Source organism: Dipodomys merriami, unplaced genomic scaffold, assembly GCF_024711535.1.
Source record: "Dipodomys merriami isolate MVZ:Mamm:240054 unplaced genomic scaffold, mDipMer1.0.p SCAF_24, whole genome shotgun sequence".
NCBI classification, from domain to species: domain Eukaryota; kingdom Metazoa; phylum Chordata; class Mammalia; order Rodentia; family Heteromyidae; genus Dipodomys; species Dipodomys merriami.
The window spans coordinates 19,687,767-19,711,533 of NW_027203826.1; the positions used below are offsets into that span (position 1 = coordinate 19,687,767).

At 40.4% G+C, this 23,767-nt stretch overlaps 1 protein-coding gene across 2 annotated transcripts in view; it reads left to right on the forward strand.

Annotated features, from left to right (window-relative positions):
• The window catches only part of Acbd6 (acyl-CoA binding domain containing 6), a 145,047-nt gene extending 134,925 nt beyond the window's left edge, over positions 1-10,122 (forward strand). For both annotated transcript variants that reach the window (XM_070034116.1, XM_070034115.1), the window contains one exon: positions 9,829-10,122. In XM_070034116.1, the coding sequence (XP_069890217.1) occupies positions 9,829-9,927 (99 nt within the window). In that variant the 3' untranslated portion in view covers positions 9,928-10,122. The remainder of the gene's footprint in view (positions 1-9,828) is intronic.
• Positions 10,123-23,767: the final 13,645 nt, after the last annotated feature.

Consider the following 23,767-nt stretch of genomic DNA (forward strand, 5'->3'; position numbering starts at 1 on the left):
TGGGGATGACAGGTTCATACCACTGCATCTGTCCTTTGTGTTTTCCCTGCAGTTGGATGAGCAGGCATATATCATGAGTCCAGCCATTTGTTCAGACAGTCTTGTAAACTTTTATGCTAGGGCTGACCTCAAACCTCCATCCCCTGATCTCTGCCTCCCAAGTCGCTAGGATTACTAATTACAAGCTTGAAATACCATGTGTAGGTTTGGGGAGTGGGGGTTGCCTCAAGGACAGAGTCTCACTATCTAGCCCAGGCTGGCCTTACTCAAATTCTAATCTTCCTTCCTTAGCCTCCAAAAGCTAAGATTATATGAGTATTCCTCCCTGCCAGTTCTATATTTTTAATTATGCTTTATTCATTCAACAAATATTTATTGAATACTCACTTGCTTGGTAAAATACACAACAATATCTTAGAGAAAGTGATTACAAGAGAGTAAACAGGCTCTGCTAGAGCATAGGTAACAGGAAAGGGTTAATAGGGAGGAACTTCTTTTATGCATGTATGAAAATAGAACAATGAGCCAGGTGACTGTGGCTCTAATCTGTATTTCTAGCTACTCAGGGGGCTGAGACCTTGCGTAACACAGTTTGTAGCCAGCCCAGGCAAAAGAAACCAGGAGATTCTCTTCAAAATAACCTGCAAAATGGCAAACTGGAGGCATGGCATCTATTATATATCACATAGTAGTCTGAAGGCATATTTTATCCATTTAGTCATTTAATACCATTTAACTCTTTATTTAGGAGGTACTCAATAGCTTTGTTAATTTGATTTGATTTTAGGGTCCTCACTGAGTCTTGGAACTTTCATAAAACTCTAAGTGCAGTTAAACCCAGTAAGTGCAGACAGTATTGGGGAGGTCTTTAGGGGCTTAGCTATTATTTTTTATGAATTACAGCTGAGCTTGACAGCTGTCCTTGTGTTGACAGCTCTTCTGATTAGATCAGTTGTCAAACTCCATCCTTAAGCAGGTTGTAAATCCTGGTTTCTTTGGATTAAAACTGGGTCAGAGCCAATCACAGGTTAACTAGAGGCCAGCATTGTACTACCACATGTCCTTATTCATTCTAATGGTTTTTATACAGTAGCATATTTAAATTCTTATTTGCCTGTGTTTTACCTATGTGTTTTGAATCTTCAGATACTAGCCTACATGTTATTAAACATGATCTTTGCTGATGTGCATATTGGTATAAGTGTGTTCTTCCTTATAAATGGCCTGTTGGTCTTCCCCTCCTCTTCCTCCACTGGGAATACATTAGTATCATCGCCTGTGTATCTCCCAAGGGAAATCAAGGTTTTTTCTTACACATTTGGTCATGTGATTACAGAGTGGGCAGGCTTTGTATCCTCATGAGCCCTCAGTCTTCCACGTAAAGCACCATCTGTTCTGTTCACTCTACACCTACAGGGCAGTGGGAGGAGGCATTAGAGTGAAAATAAATAAAATAAAAAAAGAAAGAAATTCATCATCAAAACCCTGAGGATTAATGGAGTCAGAAGGCTCACTGCTGTGAATGAAAATTCATCTTCACCTGTGCCAGTGTCAGGGCTGACTCTATGGCACTTGACAAATAGAGGTTCCCAGGGTACCATAAATTCAGCAACTGGACTACTCCCTGTAGACCTGCTCAAGCTTTTCTGAGATGGGCTTATGACTGGTTTTGTATTTCCCAGCACATTGTGGACACCGGTATATTTCCTCATTAATTTGGTGAAATGTTAGCACTCTTTCCATCTCATCCCTCTCTCATCATCGTTGCCTTTGATTTAAGGGGGTATGCCGCTTATGCATTTCTGAAATACAACTCTACTTTGTGACTAGTACTTCACTGAAGATGCAGAGAAATGAATTAACTAATGTATTTGGTTAACTGCTAACTTGTTAACACTGTGCTCAATGAAGAGTAGAATACAAAAGAGTATATATTCAAGTAGCTTACTATCTGACTGGAACTACCAAGTACATTTTCCAACAACCATTTGTTGAGCACCTATGTGGACCAGTTTCCCACAGGTACTGCATGTGCCCTCCTCATATCAGAATAAGATTCACTGGTGTGGCTTAAAAGTAGGCACCTCATCATTCAAGTCAGTGTCTTCTTTTTTTTTTTGTCTGTACTGCAGTATCCTGCTTGTTTTATCTTTGCATAAGACCAACCACTTGTTAATAAAATTCCTTTAATATAGATACCATATCCCTTGCGTTGAAGTACTGTTTTGCAGCTCTTAATTCCAAATATAAATTTCACTTTACAGCTAGATTTCAGCTAAAATTTCATTCAGATCTGTCAATTAAGACAATTGTTATACAACTCAGGTAACATTTTCTAGATAATTGGCTTTAGCCCTGGAGATGTAGAATTTAAATTTTAAGTTCCATTCCTGGGGTGGTAGCCATAGATTATATCATAACTCACTGCCTCATCATACAGGACACATGGAACTAATGTCCCTTTGTTTAAAAGGACCATTCTTTGTGTCTTCAGCTGTAACTCACGTCTACTTAGCCCTGATTCTCATGCTTAAGTTTTGGGTCAGATTCAAAACTAAGTGTGATCTGATAGGTTATGTTGATTATTATCCTGAGTTGTAGATTTGTACACTGAGAAGTTTATTCTTGTGATACTGCTTTTAAAGTTAATCAAATATTCCCTACAGTAAGTTAAGACTGATAGCTGTGGAATAATGGTTAAGAGATTATTGTTCAAAGTACAGATGTTATATAGCTAGTTCTTAGCAGGATCCTCTCTTGCAGCTACCTGATAGAGGCAATGTATCTTTTTCTTGTATTTTATAAGAATTGTCTTCCATTTAAATATAATGTGGCGTGCAGTGTTTCATCGTAAAACTCCTGTGAAATCTAAAATATATATTTAAATGATTTGGGGAGACACCTTTCATTTTCTTTTTTTCTTTTTTTTTACTAATTTTGTTATTAATATGTTGAACAGGGGCTACCAAATTTTTCGGTGTAAGCTGGAGTACTGGTGGTGTAGCTCAGTGGTACAGTGTATATTTATCATGAGTAAGGCACAGTCAATCCCCAACACCACAAAAAGACTGGAGGCACGGTTCAAGTGGTAAGAAGCCAGCCATGAACATGAATCAAGATGTCCTGATTCAAACCCTTGTATCAGCACACACAAAAAACAAGTTCACCCCCTGCACCACACAAATATTCTCAAAAGAATGATATATTCCATTCCTAAACACCTTCTCTTTGATCTTTTAGCAAAGACAGTTCTGTCTCTGCCCTCTTCCCTCTCTCTACCATCCTTCAAGATGCAGAGTACTTCTTGAGACCCAAGCACTCTCCAAATATACTCTCTCAGCCAGTCCAGTTGTCACGGGATTGAAATAGGCAAGTTTTGCTTCCTTCAACCTTTTCTCTATTCTCTACTCATTCATTTATCAAATAGTAGTTTAATTTTTGGTTTTTGTTTTTTTGGTTTTTTTTGTCGGTCATGGGGCTTGAACTCTGGGCTTGGGCGCTGACCCTCAGCTCTTCAGCTCAAGGCAAGCGCTCTACCGTTTGAGCCACAGCGCCACTTCCAGTAGTTTAATTTTTGTAGTCCTAATAACCATCTAAGAAATCTCACGCCACTGAAGGCAGAGATAGGGTTCTCTAGTGATCTAATGTTACCTCAGAAAATGTTTGCCTTCTTATCTCTGAGGCCTATATGTTTGTGCACTACACAGCTTGGTGCCTAAACTCACCAAAGCTACTCTAAATTTATAACTCACCACAGCCTGGTTTCTACTATTTTCTCTTGGCTGTTTCACAGCATTTAGCCAGCAAGCACTCAGCTGGCGGCATCCACGTGGGGGATGCCTAGGGAAGCCAGCAAAACATGTCATCTTTTACCAAAAGAAGCAATGTTTTACAAGTAAATCATTGAAAACCAATTTTTTTTTTCAGTTGTGGGGCTTGAACTCTGGGCCTCGGCACTGTCCCCCAGCTCTTCAGCCCAAGGCTCTGCCACTTGAGCCCAGTGCCACTTCCGGTTTTCTGGTGGTTTAGTGGAGAGATAAGAGTCTCACGGACTTTCCTGCCTGGGCCAGCTTTGAACTGTGATCCTCAGATCTCAGTCTCCTGAGTAGCTAGGATTACAGGCATGAGCCACCTGCACCCAGCTGAAAACCAAATCCATAAGAGAGTTTTACTTCCACTTAAAATGTAGGAGAAACTGCAAGAGAACTTTGCCCATACACCAACAAGCTACAAAAATCTTAACTTTTTGTGAACTCCTAAGAGAACAGAGATTACAAAGCCCCAGAGAGTGGCAAAACACTATAAAAGACCAACAAGCTATTTTTGCTTTGGCAGAGCAAAGGGAGCCACCATAAAAGTAAATTTTAAAAATAGCTAACATTAATACATTCTTAAAGTTAGCTACCATAACGTAACTAGAAACCTGAGACCCAGAGGAGTCCTCACTCAGCATGCTTTTCTCATTACTAGAGCTCATGAGAGGAATCAAAAAAGGTAACCATGCTCTTGACACAGGCATGGAACCCTTTGCTTTCCTGAATTTAAAAAACATATATATTTTTTTCAATCAATATATTTTGAGACAAGGTCTCACTATGTAAACCAGGTTGGCCTAAAATGTATGATTCCCGTCAGCACCTCCTCAGTGCTGGATTACAGGTATGAAACCTTATTATTGGTCTTACATTTTTTTATATATATAAAACTTATACATATTATATACATGATGTTTTGAAGTAGATATGCATTATACATGCATTATTAACTCACATGCTTTTATGTGTGGTTAAAGCACTTAAAAATCAACTCTTTTAGTCACTTAAAAATACAGTACATTATTAATTATAATGACCATATTGTAAGTCTTTCACACATACAAAGCCAAAATCCTTAAGCCACTGAGGAAACAAACTCCTTTGTCCTTTCTTCCTGTCTCATGGCCCAAACCGGTTCAGGATACCTTACTGGTTCAAAGCAAAGATGAAAGATTCTTGCCACTAGGGGGCAGGGCAGAAAGCTCTCCAGCCCAAAACACCACTCTCCTCTCCCCTCCCCCCTCCCCTCCTCCGCCCTCCTCTCGCTCCCCTTTTCTCCCTCTCTCCCTCCTGATGTTTGGGGAATGGTAAGGAACCACTGAAAAATCCCCACCTTTGAGGCTAAGACCAGTACATTTGCGGGGGGTGGGGGTGTGGGGGTGTGGACTCACATCTCATTCCTACCATGAGTAATAAGCAGCAGTATTCAGTCTACTGATAGAAGAGAGCAAAAGCATAGAGAGATCCTCAGTGATTCAGACATGCAGAGACCGCTAAAGCCAGGGGTTAAAGAAGAATACTGAAAAGCACTGACATGGAGATCCTATGCCAAGCATGACATTTTTTTTTTTTTTTTTTTTTTTTTTGGTCATGGGGCTTGAACTCTGGGCCTGGGCACTATCCCTCAGCTCTTCAGCTCTTCAGCTAGCGCTGTACCACTTGAGCCGTAGCACCACTTGCGGTTTTCTGAGTGGTTTATTGGAAATAAGCATCTCAGGAACTTTCCTGCCCAGCCTGACTTTGAACCGAGATCCTCAGATCTCAGCCTTCTGAATAGCTCGGATTACAGTCGTGAGCCACTGGCCCCCGACCAGCATGGAAAAATTTGAAGACTGTGGTGCCCTAAAGTTACTTATAGCAATGTCAAACCCAAGCTGAGTTCAAATAGTAACTAAATTGACCCAAAACTCACAATGAAGTACTGACAGAAAACTCACACTAAAGTCCTGACAGAAGAGATAGACCTGTTTGGAGATAGATGTATATAGATATAGTGTGCTTGCTCTCTTTCTGTGTGTGCGTGTAGTAGAGCACTAGCCTTGAGCAAAAGAAGCTCAGGGCCAGTGCCCATGCCCAGAGATCAAGGAACTGGCAAAACAACAACAACAAAATAATAATAATAACAATGTAACAACAGTGATTTTTTAAAAAATTAACTTGAGTTTATACTATGCCAGACCTGTTAAGGATACAGGTAAGTTCTTGCTCTGAGAAGTGTACCACAGTGGTGGGCTAGCTCACTTGCTCATTCTCCCCCTTCACCCCCCACGGTGCTTGGCATTAGGGGAAGGAGGAAACTGAGAAAAAGCATTTGGCCTTTCACTGTTATTGTGTGTGTGTGTGTGTGTGTGTGTGTGTGTGTGTGTGTGTGTTTGGGGGGGGGGGTCCAGTTGTGGGGCCTGAACTCTGGGCCTAGGCACTGTCCCTCAGCTCTTCAGCTCAAGGCTAACGCTCTACCACTTGAGCCACAGCGCCACTTCTGGCTTTTTTCTTTTTGCTTATGTGGTGCTGAGGAATCGAACCCAGGGCCTCATGCATGCAAGGCAAGCGCTCTACCACTGAGCCACCTTCCCAGCCCTGGCTTTTCACTGTTAAAGATCACATTAGTTGTTGATTTCTTTACGATGTATGCATATGTATATAGATATATAAAGATATCTACATGTATAGAGAGAGAGAGAAATAGAGAGATTTGCTTCAGGTTCTGCTGCTCTATATTCAACAAAAAAGAGTGGAATGCAAAAAAAGAGGGCTGGGAAGGTAGTTTAGTGGTAGAGTGCTTGCCTAGCATACATGGAGCCCTGGGTTCGATTCCTCAATACCATATATAAACAGGAAAAGCCAGGAGTGGCACTATGGCTCAAGTGGTAGAGTGCTAGCCTTGAGCATAAGAAGCTCAGGGATAGTACCCAGCCCTAAGTTCAAGCCCCAGGACTAGCAAAAAAAAAAAAGGGGGGGGGGAGGGACAAGAAGAAAAGAAATCAGGTTATAGAGCAAGTGGACAAAAATTCAAGGATATAAGAGCATACCTTCATTTAATTTTAATAGAACACTTCATCTACTAAGCAATACATGTTATTTTAAGTGCACACCAAATTTTCATCATGTTCCATGAGGTGTAGACCATAATATGGACTATTAAAAAAAAAAAAAAAGCACTCCACAAGCCAGGCATATAGTACTACACTCCTATAGCTTACTCCTATAGACAGGGAAAATAGAACAGCCTATGCTAAAGAGTACAAAATGATTTCAAGTAAAAAAGAAAAGAAAAACTGATCGCCTGAACCATAAGAGAAGCAGAAATTTGAGCTGTCTTAAATAAAAATTTTAAAAACTTCTTCATAAATGTAAAGCCATTTTTAGAAAATATATACTATCAAAGTGCTCTCAAAAAAGAAAAAGAAATCTGGATGGCCCTGTATCTGTTGCAGAGATTGATTTGGTTACCCAAAACTCCCACAGTAACATCTGCAAGTTTCAATTGTTTCTGATGGTGAGTTCTATTAAATGTTTAAAGAAGAAAGAACATTTTCCAATATAATGCTAGAATTACCTTGATACCATACAAGGAAAAAGCATTAAAGAAAAAGAAAGCTTGCTGGGCTCCAGTGGCTCACACCTATAATCCTAGCTACTCAGGAGGCTGAGATCTGAGGATCGCAGTTCAAAGCCAGTCTGGGCAGGAAAGTCTGTGAAACTCTGATCTCCAATAAACCACCAGAAAATTGGAAGTGGCATTGTAGCTCAAGTGGTAGAGCGCTAGCCTTGATCTGAAGAGCTGAGGGACAGCGCTCAGGCCCAGAGTTTAAGCCCCATGACCAACCCAAAAAAAAAAAAAAAAAGCTTGCTCAAATGAAGTGTACTCATTACCTTACTCATGTAACTGTAACCCCTTTGTATAGTATTTTACAATAAAAATATATATTAAACAAAAAAGTTATAGGTTAATATCCTATATGAACATAGATGCAGAAATCTTTAGTAAGTTATTAGCAATTAGACCTCAGCCAGTTATAAGAAAGACAATAATTATGATCAAATAAGTGTAGAATTAGAATGCATGGTAGACATGGCAGTTGAAAATTATTGTATTATACCATATCAACCTATTAAAAACTAAAGAACAAAAAATCACTTCAATGTTTGTAGAAAAAGCTGTTGATAAAATTCAACCTCCCTTTGGTTAAAACAACACAGCAAAACAGGAATCTCAGGAACACAGCTAATGTGATCTTTAACATTGAAAGGCCAAATGCTTTTTCTCAGTTTCCTCCTTCCCCTATCTATTCTTTAAATAGAATCATACTAAATGTATTGTCCTGACTTGCTTTTTTCCATCAACATTTTATTTGAGAGATAAACCTGTGAAGTTCATGAGTTTTCAATGTTGTATGGGATTTCTCTATACAAGTAAGCAGTGTTTTATTTCTACCTGTTACTACCATTTGTGGGCATTTGGGATGTTTACATTTGTGGTCTATTACAGCTTTCTCTTGGAAAGCTCATGCAAAGGTTCTGTAGAGCATAAAACTCGAAGTCTCATGATGTGTTTGTTTTAAGTTTAATGTTCAATGCCAAGTTGCTGTCCAAAGTAACTGTACCTCAGTGTGTACTGTAGGAATCAGAATGGGAGTTTCCCTTGCTGTAGGCTTCCTCAATATTTCCCATTATCAAAGGTTTCAGGAAGTGGTGCTGTAGCTCAAGTGGTAGAACACTAGCCTTGAGCACAAAGAGCCTCAGGGACAGTGCCCCACAACTGACAAAAACAGAAACAATAAAAAAACAAAAAAAAAAAAAACTTGGTTTCAATGGTTTCAGCAAATTTAGTTGGGTATGAAATGGTATCTCATAGTTTTAATTTTCATTTATTTCATTAGTAAAGTACTCATTTTTTAACCTTTTACCATTTATGTTTAATTTTGTGTGAAATGTATTTTTTTGCCTTTTCAGCCTGATTATTAGGCCTTTGTTTCCTCAGTGATTGATGACAGATTTGTCATAGTCAAAGTCTTATGGTTATGCAGAATAGATACTTCTCTGCCCTATCATTTAGTCTGTTTGTCCATTCAGTGGAATGCCATCCACCTTTGTAATAAGTCTTAATATCTACAAGCCATTTTCCCTTCCCACTGTCTTAGACTTGTCAGTGGTAACATTTCTACTTTATTAACGTTTTACAGAGCAGTGGGTCCAATGACTAGACCAGCTTTTTCCCCTGTATATTCATTTTAAAGTTCAGTTAGTAAAACATTTACTCCATCTTAAAAGACAAAAAAATGATATAAATAAATATTAATATAATGAAATAAAATAATAAAATAAATAATGAAATAATAGTAATAAATAATAAAACACATGTAGCCTTTTGACATGGCCAGCACACCTATCATTCTGAAATAAAAATCAACATAAAATATATTTAGGTGATGTATTTTTTATTCTTTGCCATTGTTCTAGCCTTAAAGAATAGTCAACAATCCTCACAACTTATATATATATATATATATATATATATATATATATATATATATATATATATATATATATATATATATATATATATGAATGTGTATGTATAATGTATATTGGGGGGGGCGGTCATGGGGCCTGAACTCTGGGCCTAGGCGCTATCCCTCAGCTCTTCAGGTTAAGGCTAGTACTCTACTACTTGAGCCACAGCACCACTTCCGGCCTTTTCTGCTTATGTGGTGCTGAGGAATTGAACCCAGGGCCTCATGCATGTGAGGCAAGCACTCTATCACTGAGCCACCTTCCCAGCCCTGATGTATATTTTTTAAGCAATCAAAAAGGTAAATTTGATTTTTGAAAGACTTCAAAATCCAGTAATGAGCCACACTTCACATTACAAGGTCTGATCATCCTTAAGCTACTGCTAGCTGCTCACTGTTCAGTGATCCTTATTGCTCACCACTTGCCTTCCCTGCTCAAGTGAAGTCATTTCTCTGTCTCACTGTAAACTTTTCTTTGTATTTGTCGATTTTCCTTACAGCTGCTGCCTGTGAATTTTTGGATATTGTGGAGCTGCTGCTCCAATCTGGCGCTGACCCCACTCTCCGAGACCAAGATGGCTGTCTCCCAGAAGAGGTGACAGGCTGCAAAGCAGTTTCTTTGGTGCTGCAGCGGCACACAGCTAGCAAGGCTTAATCAAAAGACTGAAAGATCACGGTCTATGAGAGGAGAGGGCTTTAGGGATGGGGGAAAGAAAACCTGTAAAACTAATACTTCTTTTACCACCTATCTTTGGTATGCATTCACTAATAAAATTGGTTCTGAGGAACTGGAATTTTGAAGTCTCAGCAATTCATTGTACATGCATACATTCTGAAGAGTACAGTTTTGGTGATGAACATGTGTACTGTGCATAATATAATCAGATTCTGCTGAGCATGCTCTCAAATTTATCACTGCTCTAGAGGGTGGGGAAAAGAGCAGACAGATAATATTTCATAATATTAAACATGGCTGCTTTAAAAAACATACAGAAGCAAAATGTGCTCATCAGCAATACATTGACAATTAGACAAGTTTTGTGAAATCACAATGTGGGGAGATCAAATGATTATACAGCATTCTGTGCAGCTAGTCTGAATAGGTAGCTAAAATAGTTGTTCTTTTAGCACCCAAACTTGGGACAATAAGAAAAAAGTGATTGGGCTGGGAAGGTGGCTCAGTAGTAGAGTGCTTGCCTTGCATGCATGAGGCCCTGGGTTCGATTCCTCAGTACCACATAAGCAGAAAAGGCTGGAAGTGGCGCTGTGGCCAAAGTAATAGAGCGCTAGCCTTGAGCTGAAGAGCTGAGGGACAGCTCCTGAGACTAGAGTTCAGGCCCCACAACCAACAAAAAGAGAGAGAGAGAGAGAGAAAGAAAGGAAGGAAAGAAAGAGAGAAAGAAAGGAAAGAAAGAAAGAAAAGTGTATGGTAAGAAAACAAAAGCAAGCCAGGCACTGATGGCTCACACCTGTAATCCTAGCTACTCAGGAGGCTGAGATCTGAGGATCGTGGTTCAAAGCCAGCTTGGCCAGGAAAGGTCCATGAGACTTTTATCACCAGTTAACCACCAGAAAACCAGAAGTGATGCTGTGGCTCAAGTGGTAGAACGCTTGCCTTGAGCTGAAGAGCTCAGGGACAGCGCCCAGGCCCAGAATTAGGCCCCACAACCAACACCCCCTTCCCCCCCCCCCCAATAAAAAGCAGTGCCAGGTGCCAGTGACTCATGCCTATAATCCTGGCTACTCAGAAAGCTGAGATCTGAGGATCATGGTTCGAAGCCAACCCCAGACAGAAAAGTCCCCATGAGACTGGTATCTCCAATTAGCTACTCAACAACTGGAAGTGGAGCTGTGACTCAAAGTGGTAGAGTGCTATCCTTGAGCTAAAGAACTCAGGGACAGCACCCAGACCCTGAGATCAAGCCCCACAACAAATCAAAAAAAGAAAATTAAAACAAAAGCAGAAGAGAAAAATGGCCGAATTTTGTCACACATAAAGGGCTATTAAAGTCAGATCAACAATTAGTAACTGAACCCCTTCAAATCTTGGGCTTTTTTTTTTTCTGATACCAGGATTTGAATTCAAGGCCTCCCACTTAATTTGGCTGTCACTCAGCCACCCAAGCCACATCTTCAGCCTAGCATATTGCTGCTTATCTTTTTAATTTTTCTTACTGTGATTAAGTGATTACATAATTTCCCAAATTTCACAGTATTGTGGGATAATGATGCTCAATTAAAGTCACAAACACATTCTGACTTTCCTGGAGCAAATTGTCTATCACGGTCTATAACATAACAGTGTACACATATACACCATACATGTGATCAGCAGCATGGGGTTATTTAGTAGTGGTTCAGCCAGATGAGTGGAAGTTCTTTGTTTCTTAAGTCTTGTTAATTTTGTCATATCATCTAACATTTTGGATTTAACATTCCACTTATCAGGAGACCATGTACCATTTGTCTCTTTGCTCTTGGCTTACATCGCTCAACATGATTCCTTCTAGCTCCATCCATTTCCCTGCAAATGCCATTATTTTGTCATTTCTAATGGCTGCATAATATTCCATTGTGTATAGATACCACAATTTTTGGATCCATTCATCTGTGGTGGGGCATCTGGGTTGTTTCCATATCCTAGCTATTGTGAACAGTGCTGCAATAAACATGGAGGTACATGTGTCCTTGTATATGGTTCCTGTTGTTCAGGGTAGATGCCTAGAAGTGGTATGACTGGGTCATAAGAGAGGTCAATATTTAGCTTTCTGAGGACCCTCCAGACTGCTTTCCAAAGTGGTTGTATACGTGTACATTCCCACCAGCAGTGTAATAGGGTTCCTCTTTCTCCACATCCCCTCCAGCATTTGTCGTTGGCTGACTTGTGGATGTGGGCCATTCTGACTGGGGTAAGGTGGTATCTCAGGGTTGTCTTTATTTGCATTTCCTTCACCACCAGGGATGATGAACATTTCCTCATGTGTTTCTTTGCTATTTTTATTTCTTCATCTGAGAAGTCTTTAGTTCCCTTGCCCATTTAGTAATTGGTTTGTTAGGTTTAGGAGGGATTAGTTTCTTGAGTTCCCTGTATATACTGGATATTAACCCCTTGTCTGATATATTGCTGGTAAATATTTTTTCCCAATTAGTTGGATGTCTTTCTAGCTTGGTTGTGATAGATTTAGCTGTGCAGATGCTTTTTATTTTAAGGTAGTCCCATTTGTCGAGTCTCTCTCCAACTTGTTGTGACCCTGGGACTCTGTTCAGGAAGTTCATTCCTGTGCCTATAAGTTCAAGTGTCTCTCCTACTCTGTCCTGCAGTAGTTTCAGAGATTCAGGTTTAATGTTAAGGTCTCTAATCCATTTTGAGTTGATGTTGGTACATGATGATAGGCTGGGGTCCACTTTTAGTTTTCTGCATGTGGCTGCCCAGTTTTCCCAGCACCAATGGTTGAAGAGGCTGTGTTTCTTCCATTGTATGTCTTTGGCTTCTTTGTCAAATATCAGCTGACTGTAGGCCTGTGGATTTATTTCTGGATCTTCTATTCCATTGGTCTTCGGGTCTGTTTTTTTGCCAGTACCATGCTGCCTTGCTGCTTATCTTGAAGATGAAGTCTCAGACTTTTCTAGTAGAGTTGTCTTTAAACTGAGCTCCAGATCTCAGCCTTTTAAGTAGGTTGTATTATAGACCTAAACCACCAGTGCCCAGTGTACTGATTTTTTTTAATAATATTCAGTGGCTTCACCGTAGTTTTGGGACACAGGTTTTTGAGTATTCAGTTAGGTAAAGATTCCTCAAAGTCACCTTCACAAAAGGAAGAGGAATTAACCTAGAGCACCTAATGGCTATATTGTCTCCATCATGTGCAGCAGTAGTCTCTGCTGAACTGCTAGGTCTGTTTGCTTCTATCTAATGTGTTATCATGGAGTTATTCCTGGATGCTGAAAGTGCTTCTGTTTTGTGTTAGAAACATAGATAAATGGGTACGTATGTCTCCATTTTTATTTAAGATGGACAAGTATGTCACTTTTGAACCTAGCTGTGTTTCTCCTACTAGGCCTCAAGAACTTCTCTGAAGAAATCCTTGACAATTATTATTATATAAGAGAATAGAGGTGACTGGGAAGGTGGCTCAGTGGTAGAGCACTTGCCTTGCATGCCTGAGGCCCTGGGTTCAATTCCTCAGCACCACATAAGCAAACAGAAAAAAAAGCCAGAAGTGGTGCTGTGGCTCAAGTGGTAGAGCGCTAGCCTTGACCTGAAGAGCTGAGGGACAGCGCCCAGGCCCAGAGTTCAGGCCCCACGACAGACACACACACACAAAAAAAAAGAATAGAGGGCTGGGAAGGTGGCTCAGTGGTAGAGCGCTTGCCTTGCATGCATGAGGCCCTCGATTCGATTCCTTAGCACCACATAAGCAGAAAAAAAAAATCTGGAAGTGGCGCTGTGGCTCAAGTAGTAGGGCGCTAGCCTTGAGCTGAAGAGCTGAGGGACAGCGCCCAGGCCCAGAGTTCAGGCCTCACGACCGGACCCAAAAAAAAAAAAATATGTAAACAAGCATCAAAGAGAAGGAAAAGTATCTGACTCACTTTACCTTCAGAACTCTAGCATGTATCTTTCTTTCCTTCAGTGTATGTGCATGGTACTGGGTAGAACTCTGGGTCTTATGCATGCTAGACCAGCAAGTCCTATTCCAATAAGCTATACCTCAAACTCTGCTTAAGTCTGTCTTCTAGCTCATGCTCTTAACATGTACAGAATTCCAAATCACTTTGAAAAACTGGGAACCCCCTTCTTAGAACAGTGTGACACATGGTATGCAGGGGAAGGTGGTTCAATATTAAAGCTTATCCCATGGATGCTATGTGGACTTGTAGATCTCCCTTAGTCCATTTTTCTGCTTATCACCAAGTGAGAAATATGGTTGGTTTAACCAGTTTTCTAATTTTAAGTGTCTCTACCAGATGGTTGGTATATGTGATGTTGCTATGCTAATTTGAAAGAATGGGAAAAGTGAATCTTAAAAAACAAACAAACAAAAAACCATTGGGGCTGGGAATGTGGCTTGGTGCTCTATTGCTTGCCTAGCATGCATGAAGCTCTGGGTTTGATATCTCAGTACCATATAAGAAGTAAAGTCAGAAGTGGTGCTGTGGCTCACATGGTAGCCTTGAGCAAAAGAAGCTCAGGGACAGTGCCCAGGCCCTGAGTTCAAGCCCTGGAACTGGCCAAAAATAAATAAATAAACATTGGTCACGACGTCAGTAATAATCTGTAGGTAAGGGTTTATCACTAATTACCACATGGGAAATCTTTTAGCCCTGGCCAACTGTTGGAGAGCAAAAATGAGCTCAGATGTTTAATTAGGTATTACAAATGAAGACTTAGTATATGTATTTAACTTCTCTGCATTTTCAGAATGTTTTCACTGGCATAATTTAATCTGTCATCCTCCACAGTAGCCCTATAAAATAGATAAGATCAAGTGTTATCAAAGCTGTTCACCTGAAGAATCAGAATTGCCCAAGATCACATCACTGTTAATAGAACCACTTCTAGGACCAAGTTATTGAATCTTAGTCCTTCTTGTTGGGCCACAAAACTACTTGAAATTTTCAGACTGTCATTCAATGCACTGAAATTGTTTTTAATTTTTTATTATCTTTAACTAGTTGTACAAAGGAGTTGCCATTTAACAAAGCAGTTTATGAATACAATGTGTCTTGATCAGTGGCTACCCCTTTCAACATCCTCACCCATCCCTCCCCAACCCACTCCTTTGTAAGATATACATTGGATTCTTGTCTGCATTTTCCCCTTTTTTCCTCTTCTACCATTTTCTCCTTTATCCCACCCAACTCCTTTTGAATACCTGCTTCCTGGTGTTTTATTTTGGTGAACTTTGAATTTGGCTTTCTAAGGAATTACACTAGCTTAAATGGCAAGGCACAGCCCTAGGCCACTGATACCTTTTCCTAATAGCATAGATATTTAGAGTTAAACATGTCTCAAGATAGCATAAGGTATCTTGAAAAGTCTCATAGAAAGTTAGGAATTACCCATCCGAACTAAACCTTTAAACCTATTATGTAACTCTACTTCTAATAAAAATTCAAGGAGTCAGCCAACTGCCTACATATTGTTATCTCTTATGCTTGTCAGGTAGCAGGGTAACAACCAGAGTATATCTGGAATTATATGTATTATATCTTTTTTTAATGTTTCAGCATTTTCCAGCTAAAAGGTTGCTATAATCCAATGAACCTTTCTATTAAATAAGTATTTCTTAGCTTTCTGCCAGGTTTAACTGCTATAGGTTATTATTCCATGTACAGTAGATCATCACTGAGATTAATGAGTGAGGTATGTGGCTATGGCAGAGCTAAGCTTGTATTGCAGAAAGGTTTAGTGTCCATGCAAATAATATGTACTAGTTAAAGACATATAAATGGATTTTTTAAATTTGTAACAGGTTTTTGTTTTATTTTGCCGGTCGTGGGGGCCTGAACTCTGGGCCTGGGCACTGTCCCTCAGCTCTTCAGCCCAAAGCTAGCGCTCTACCACTTTGAGCCACAGCGTCACTTCCAGCTTTTTCTGCTTGTGTGGTGCTGAGGAATCGAACCCAGGGCCTCATGCATGCAAGGCAAGCACTCTACCACTGAGCCACTTTCCCAGCCCCTGAAACAGGTTTTTTATCAATCTTCAAGACCCTAAAAAACTCTTCTTTACCAATGTACATTACTAGATATGGCACCTATCAGTCCCAATTTAATGAAAACGAGTTTAAATATTTATGAATTTTCAGTCCCAATTCCTATGATTTGTGTCAAATGTTTTCATAATAGTCATATACTTGATCAATTCTAAGTATAGATTTTTATTCACATTAACATCCAAACTTAAATGCCTTTTACAAGCAATAGAATGTCATAGTGTAATTGGTGTTTTTTGTTTTGTTTGTTTTTTTGCCAGTCCTGGAGCTTGAACTCAGGGCCTGGATGTGGTCCCTGAGTTTCTTTTGCTCAAGGCTAGCACTCTACCACTGGAGCCACAGTGCCACTTCTGACTTTTTCTGTTTAAGTGGTACTGAGGAATCGAACTCAGGGCTTCATGCATGCTAGGCAAGCACTCTATCACTAAGCCACATTCCCATCCCTGATATTTTTTTCTTACTGATACATAAGCTAATATAGATAACCATTTCTCCACTACAATGTTGTAATATCAACACTTCAATCACAGGGCTTTACGTGTAAGAGTCTTAATTTAACTTTAGAATAATTGTAAAGATTGAAATAGTTCTTTTCTCAGTTTTACAAATGAGGAAATTGAAGCTCAGGTTATATCAACTAGGAACAATAAAATGCCCAAATTTTACATGGGCTTTATTATATATAAAGCACATCAATACACATGATCTTATTTATTCAGATTCAGGGAATTATCTGAGAACTGATACCAAACCTGAAAGTTTTTCCCTGAGCCATGTTATCAGGGAAGCAAAAGCACTGAAGGCTGCCTCAGAGTGCGTTTTCAGGCCTCTCGGGATACACTCATCACACTCACTGGCTCCTTCTCTTTTTTCTTTTTTTCAAGTAGTGTTAGAAAACTCAGTCTTGGCCCTTCACAATACAGAAATGCCTTAATGTGATCTTTTGTAATCATGTGACTTGGAAGTAGTGTCACTGTTAGAGCTTTACTTGAGCTCCTGCACATGCCTTACCATTTACAAGTTCTTCACCAAAAATACTTGGATTCCAAGTCTAGAGATTATTATACTCCAGAAAAAAATACTTGCTACGCTTATTATTATTATTATTATTTTAAATATGCAATAATTGGAATTACACTGGAGGATTGAAGAGAAAAAGGCATTTAACTTAAACCAGATTCACTTATCCTTGAAATATTCTTGTTATGCTCCTCCCTGAAAAACAGAACATAATAGTATAATTTTTGTGTGGTTATAAAAAAAAATTCATGGTTTGTTTCTTACTGTTCACTTTTGTATGTGTTCATTCTTCATATTTTTCTTTTTTTGTGTGTACCTGGTCCTAGGGGCTTGAACTCAGGGCCTGGGCACTGTCCCTGAGCTTTTATTTAAGGCTAGTATTCTCCTACTTGGAGCCACAGCATTATTTCCTGCTTTTTACTAGTTATCTGGAAGTAAGAGTGTCACAAACTTTCCTGCCTGGGCTGGTTTTGAACCCCTCAGATCTTAGCCTCTGAAGTAGCTAGGATTATAGGTATGAGCCACCAACACCCAGCCACATTTTTCTGTGTTTTAACATACCACTTATTCTTGGCTTCAAAAGTAAAGCCATTATTTTACATGCATTATTCTCTTTGGGAAGCTACATATGCTGAGTCACTTCTGAGCCCTAAAAGTCAGATCAAGGGGTTCCCAAGTAGAGCCTGGTTTGTATTCAGGTCACTTTCTTGCTGATTTTCGTCACACATGTCCTAGAGTGAACATGAATCAGCAATAGAGGTTAAAACCAAATAGAAAACATAGGAAGAGCAGCCTCCACCTGGTTGGAACTTTGGCCATTTCAGCATGGATTTTTCTTCTAAGTGGAAAGTGAACCTAAATCTACTGCTGCCGGGCTGGATGGGTGGGAAGATGAAGGCATTAAGGAACAGAGGTGACTTTGAGTGGGCTGTTCTAGGAAGCTGCAAAAAATTCATCATGTGCACAGCAGCCAGGATTTATTTTTCCTCTCACTTATGTAGTGATCTTGGTTTCCATTTTAATATTTAGAAGGTAAGTTCACTTGATGGACACTTTGTGTAATAAAAAGCTCTTTTAAAATACGTGCACACACCCGCACACAGGAGAAAAAGTGGCACCGCCAGTGCCCATGGTTTCAATGAAGTACATTTGTGAAGCCCAAAGCTTAGTCCTAGATATGTTTATAGCACTTTAGCTCCGTTTGTGAGTTTGGAATCCTTCCAGAAAAAGAAGAGAAAGACATATATTATTGTTTATAATCTGCTTTATTCCGCCAAACCTTGACTGAACAGACTTGTGGATTGCTGTTTAAATCCCTCAGTGCCTTTAACCACCGATACAGAGAGTGGTTAATGCGCATTCTAAACGAAGCTTGGCATCCACTCCAGGAAATCACTTTAATTGAGAAGCATTAAATGTTAAAATGATTTAAAAAAAAAAAAAAAGGAAAAGAAAGAAGCCAGCACACATATTGAGTATAAAAATCCTGTCCTACCAGTAATACAGTTCCCTGGTTATCATATACCTCCAGCCTGGGTGAGCTTTTAAAACTCGCAGTTGACAGGTGTGGAAAATGTGACTTTAATTCCCTAGGTCACTCTGCAGGTAGCCACCCATCAGCTGTCCAGAGAGCAGGCAACTCCAAGGACTCCACTTGAAAGGAGGGGTAAGAACTGTCATCTTTATGGATGTTTGTTTTTCTGCAATAATAAACTAGTCCCAGGTGACTAAAATACGAGATTTAACCCCAAAGTCCTTGCCTGGGCTTTCCACGGCAGTACAGAAGCCATCTGTTGAAACCTATTTAACATCTTAATGGCCTTTGGAAAAAAAAAAAAAAAACAGCTGCTTATTTCCAACTTAAAGTATATGCCCAAACTACTTTTTTGGTCTATATTTTGTCTTTCATAACGCAGTTGCCAACCTTTCTCAAATCCTTTCGTTCTCCCCCCATCACCCCCATGACGTGAGGTACTAGTCCAGAGTTGGCAAATGGGAGGAAGATTTTTTTAAGCCTCTATAGACAGTTCAGCCTCTTTCCACCTTGTATGTTGGACCAGTCCAGTGACATGCTTAGCAGCCCAAAGGGTCAGTGAAGATGGAAATCCATTTTATCCTGGGAGCCCCTTCTGTAGAGGTGTTCTTAGTTATACCATTTTAAGAGGGAGAATGGGTGTCCTGTCAAACACAGCGTATGGCTTAATTGAATTACAAAATAATATGCCAGCTTCTGTCTATTTAAATTCAAGTTTGGCGTTTGGAAGGATGACCAAAGGAAAAATCACCCAAAGCAAAAGCATTCTAAAGGAACATCCTGAAGTCATATTGGAAAATAATAAAATGAATGAAAAAGTCATAGACAAATACTAATGTGAAAGCTCACCCCTACTTTCTCTGAAAGGTTGCAACACTCTTCCTAGAGGGGAGGCTGATCATTTCAAAGACCTTCATTTAATAGCTTGGGTGGCTTATTTTCATGCCTCCTCTTAGAAAATTATAAACAAAAATTCCTCTTTCCTCATTTAGGCCCATTTTATAAAGACGGTTTTTGCCTCTTCTAATTCATAGTATTTCTCCAGCAGCAGTGACAGAATACTCCTTTATCTCCCTGTCACCGCTATGAACTAAATTACCCAAGCCTCTTGATCACTGCCTGCACAGCTAGGCAAAGGGACTTGATGAAGAAAGGTACTAGGGATTGTGAATAATGAAACTGAACAGGCATTCTTCTAAGGGAATGTAGCAAAGGAATTAAACAATTTCCCTTTTAGACTGTGACGGGCAATTTTTAAACCACGTCTCCAAAGAATGCATTTCTTAAAAACATACATTCAGCTATATTGAAGATCATCTCTCATGATTTAGCTTCTAGGTTTGCACTTGTTAGGATTCACAATGTTGCATTTGATCCACCTTTGTCCTTTTATAATTTTCTCGGAGTACAATGCTGAGCCCACGAAGAAAGAAGGATAGAGTAGAGAAGCAGGGAGATCACTGACAGTTGAGCTCCCATTGTTTCCCTGAGTAGGTTTTATTGAATGCTGTCTACTCAGTGATTGTCTTCTTCTGGAAAGCAGTTGTCAGAGAATCCCACTGCTCAGGAGCTGCTTTCCAGTATCTAAATTGAAAAAAAGGGATGGGGGAGGGGGGCTGGGAAGGTGGCTCAGTGGTGGAGCACTTGCCTTGCATACATGAGGCCCTGGGTTCGATTCCTCAGCACCACATAAACAAAAAGAAAAAAAGCTGGAAGTGGCGCTGTGGCTCAAGTGGTAGAGTGCTAACCTTGAGCTAAAGAGCTGAGGGACAGCGTTCAGGCCCCACGACCAGACCCAAAAGAAAAAAGAGGGGGGTGGGGGAGGTGGAGTGGAAGGCAGGAGACCAGATCTGTGAGCTGAGGTAATACCAAAAGATTTCTAGAGTAGCATTAAGGTGGGAGCTAGAACAGAAATGATCCCAAGAGTTGTCTGCCTACTAAGATGGAGGATAGTCTTTGAATGCAAAGACTCAAGATAGAGGGGCTGGTGATTAGGAGTTTGAGAATGGAAGATGAATTAGGTTACCCAAGACAGGGTATTTGCTACAAACTCAATGGCTAGAATACTCAGACCTATTATCAGTGCCTCAGGAATACTTAGAGTAACCAAATTTAGTATCCGCAGAACCTTTCACAGTCATGTTGTTAATTTCCCTACACATCCAAGGGAATGTATTAGCAAAGGGCCAGAATCTGTTGTGTTCCCCTGCAGTGTGAGTTCAAACCCCAGTACTGTTTAAAAAAAAATGTGACTAACTGTGTCCCTCCCCCCTCCCCCCCCCCCCCCCGCAATGCATTTTCTAAGTCTTGAGGCAGAGAATGATGCCCTAGGAAATTGCTATCAGAAAACCCAGTGAGCCTCTACCAGTCAATCTTACTGAGTAGTTCTTCGTATTTTGTGACTAAAAGTGATTCTGGCCTTCAGAGTTGTATTTATTGTTTCCTTCTGGTGACATGTCAGCTCAGCTTTTTATTCTATTTACATCAGAAGCGAAAGCCTCCAAATGAAAAGCAAGACACATAAATGTCTAAAGAATTTACATATTTATTTTACACGGTTAAACCATACACATCTCATGCCAACACACAGGAGGCATATACAAACAAACGCACCAGCTTTGCTCTCCAGAGTCACATGGCAATAAATAAGGAGGGTGGGTCTTTTTTTTTTCTTTTTTCTATTCTTTTTTTTCCAGGAAACGAGACTTCACTTCTTTTTAACTGTACAAAATTTACACTGTGAAGGATGAGGGCAGCAATCCAGTGCATAGGAGATCTGGGGCTTTGAGGTCTGATTGCAAGCTCTGAGCAGCTTTTGGGGTCCTGCAGCCCTGAACCTGTTCATTAGGCTGAACCCAGTCCTCAAGTGGGAAAGTCCAGTGTGATCCTTACCTCTAGGTGGGCAACAGGGGAGAGCAAGGTGTCCTCGCTCTCAGGCCACCTGTGCTCTGCCCTAAGCAAAGGAATGCTTGCTGCGCTTCCCAAACCTGCTGTCTCCTCACCAGAGCTAGCAGCGTGAAACTGTGCTTTTAGTGTGGTCCTACCAAGCAGAGTATGATGGGATGGCTTTGCTGATCTCTCTCTTTTTGGCTCCCAGTCACTGTGTTAGAGCAGTTGGAGCAACTACTGTAAAAAGGGCCAATTGACCAATCCAAGAAAGAGAGAGCCAGTGATGTGCTTTTATTTAGCTTTCAGCATGCCCAGAGCCCTTCAGCAGCAGGCAATAAAACAAAACTCATTTCCGCTTAATTGAATTTTTCTTCATCTCACAGTTCCAATTTTTAAAGTGCAATGTTTAAAAATGAGCTTCCCCGAGCCTCCAGAGCCTGCTGGCTGAGGAGGTATGGTCACCATCTCCACAGCTGGAACCAAGGTGTCAGTGGTAGCGTGTGGGAGGGTGGTGGACTGTCACACAACACAAGGGTCAGAAGCCTTGATCCTCTCCTCCTGCAGGAAGTAGGCTGAAATCACCCACTTTGAGCTTCAGAGATGGGAATGTCTTTTGTCCTACAGATTCCTTAGTCTTCCTTACCAAGTGAACTTCACGATGAAGAGCTAACAGCCTCTGCTTATTTAAGTTTATGTTTTACAGTGACACCAAAATAAGGACACTGCCAATTTTTTTTTCTTAATTTTGTTCTTTCCCTGTGGCTTTGCTTGCAGGTTTAGTTTGCAGGAGCAATGTCGTCAATGTGGTAGTTGATATTCACCTTAGATTATATTCATAACAGATAAGACAGCACAAAGACTAAAAGGAATATGCCCAAGGCTGCCCAGCAAGTCCTTGAAGAGCTAGCTAGCAGCCTTGCCAGTCCAGTCAATTAGCCTTTAGATTTAGCCATTTCTCCATGGTTTTATCACTTTTTTGCAAATACAGATTTCACCATAACCACTTAGTTCCTGTGTGTGTGTGTGTGTGTGTGTGTGTGTGTGTGTGTGTAATTACCACTGGAAAATGGAGGAGGTAGGGTTATTATTAATTTTGTTCCAATGTTCAGAATTCTGCCAGGTAGACTCTCTTAGAGTCAAAGGCAGGTCCAGATATTGTAAATGCTTCTAGGAGGTCTGATTTCATTTTTTAAACATCCTTTAGGCAAGTGGGAGGAGATAGCAACCAAGCAGGACCTGGTACTCTAGTAATAGACCACTGAGCAGTCAAGCCTCTCAGAGACTCTAAAAGAAATGTCTACTTTTCTCTATCTCCAGCCACAGAGGAGCCAATGAACAGTCTTAGCCAGCAGTGCTCATCTGTGGCACTGGCCCATCTGAAATGCAGGCACATCTTGAAGGGAGATCACTTAACATCTGAGACCTGTCATAGCTGTGCTTCTAAATGGGCACCAGAGTTTGCTGCTCTCTGGAGCGATGGCTCTGGAGATAGAACTCAAAACAAGCACATTTGGCCTTCTTGCCAGTGCTCTCTCAAGAGCTTTTTAAACTCACAACCCAGGTGAAATCAGAGGTGCTGCTACAACAGTCACTGTACTCTCTGCCTATTGAGTTTCTCCAGAGACTCATTGTATTAGTATAAATGAAGACAGCTACTCCTTCTTATACCATCAAATTGGGATTATAATTAACTCATTTACAAAAATGAAACCTGGTTTTTTAATTGATGTCAGCAGTCCTACATGGAGCAGAGGAGATACTCTGCCTTTTGAGAGCCTGTTGTCCCATAGTATGCTCAGAACATAGGAAGTACTTCGAACCCTATGAGTATGAAGCCAATGGTCAAGCTGAAACAGCAGCTGGCGTGAACAAATTTCCAACTAGATTGGACAGCCTTTCTCCTGTGTCTTGTGAACAACCTGCTGAGAATGGGTATTTAAGAATGTGGCTTCCAAATAGACAGCAACCGTATCCTCTACTTCTCATGCTGTTATCTTGTATCTGTGTCTCCATCCCACCCTGACATTCATGTTGTTGAAGAATTCCAATAGCATGAACGTAACACATCATCATCTATAAATATAAAACCTCAAGAAAAGAGCTTGCTTATATTTACAGATTTCTCAAGCAAAAAGGCCAGCCACTTTCAGCCAGCCAAAAATCAAAGGTCACTACAAAATTGATCAGCAAAACAGGCAATCTGAAGGCCAGGAATTTAAATAGAGTTCAGTTGAACTCAGTTTGGTCCTGGGAAAGGGCTTACAAAAGATACAGCAGCCAGAG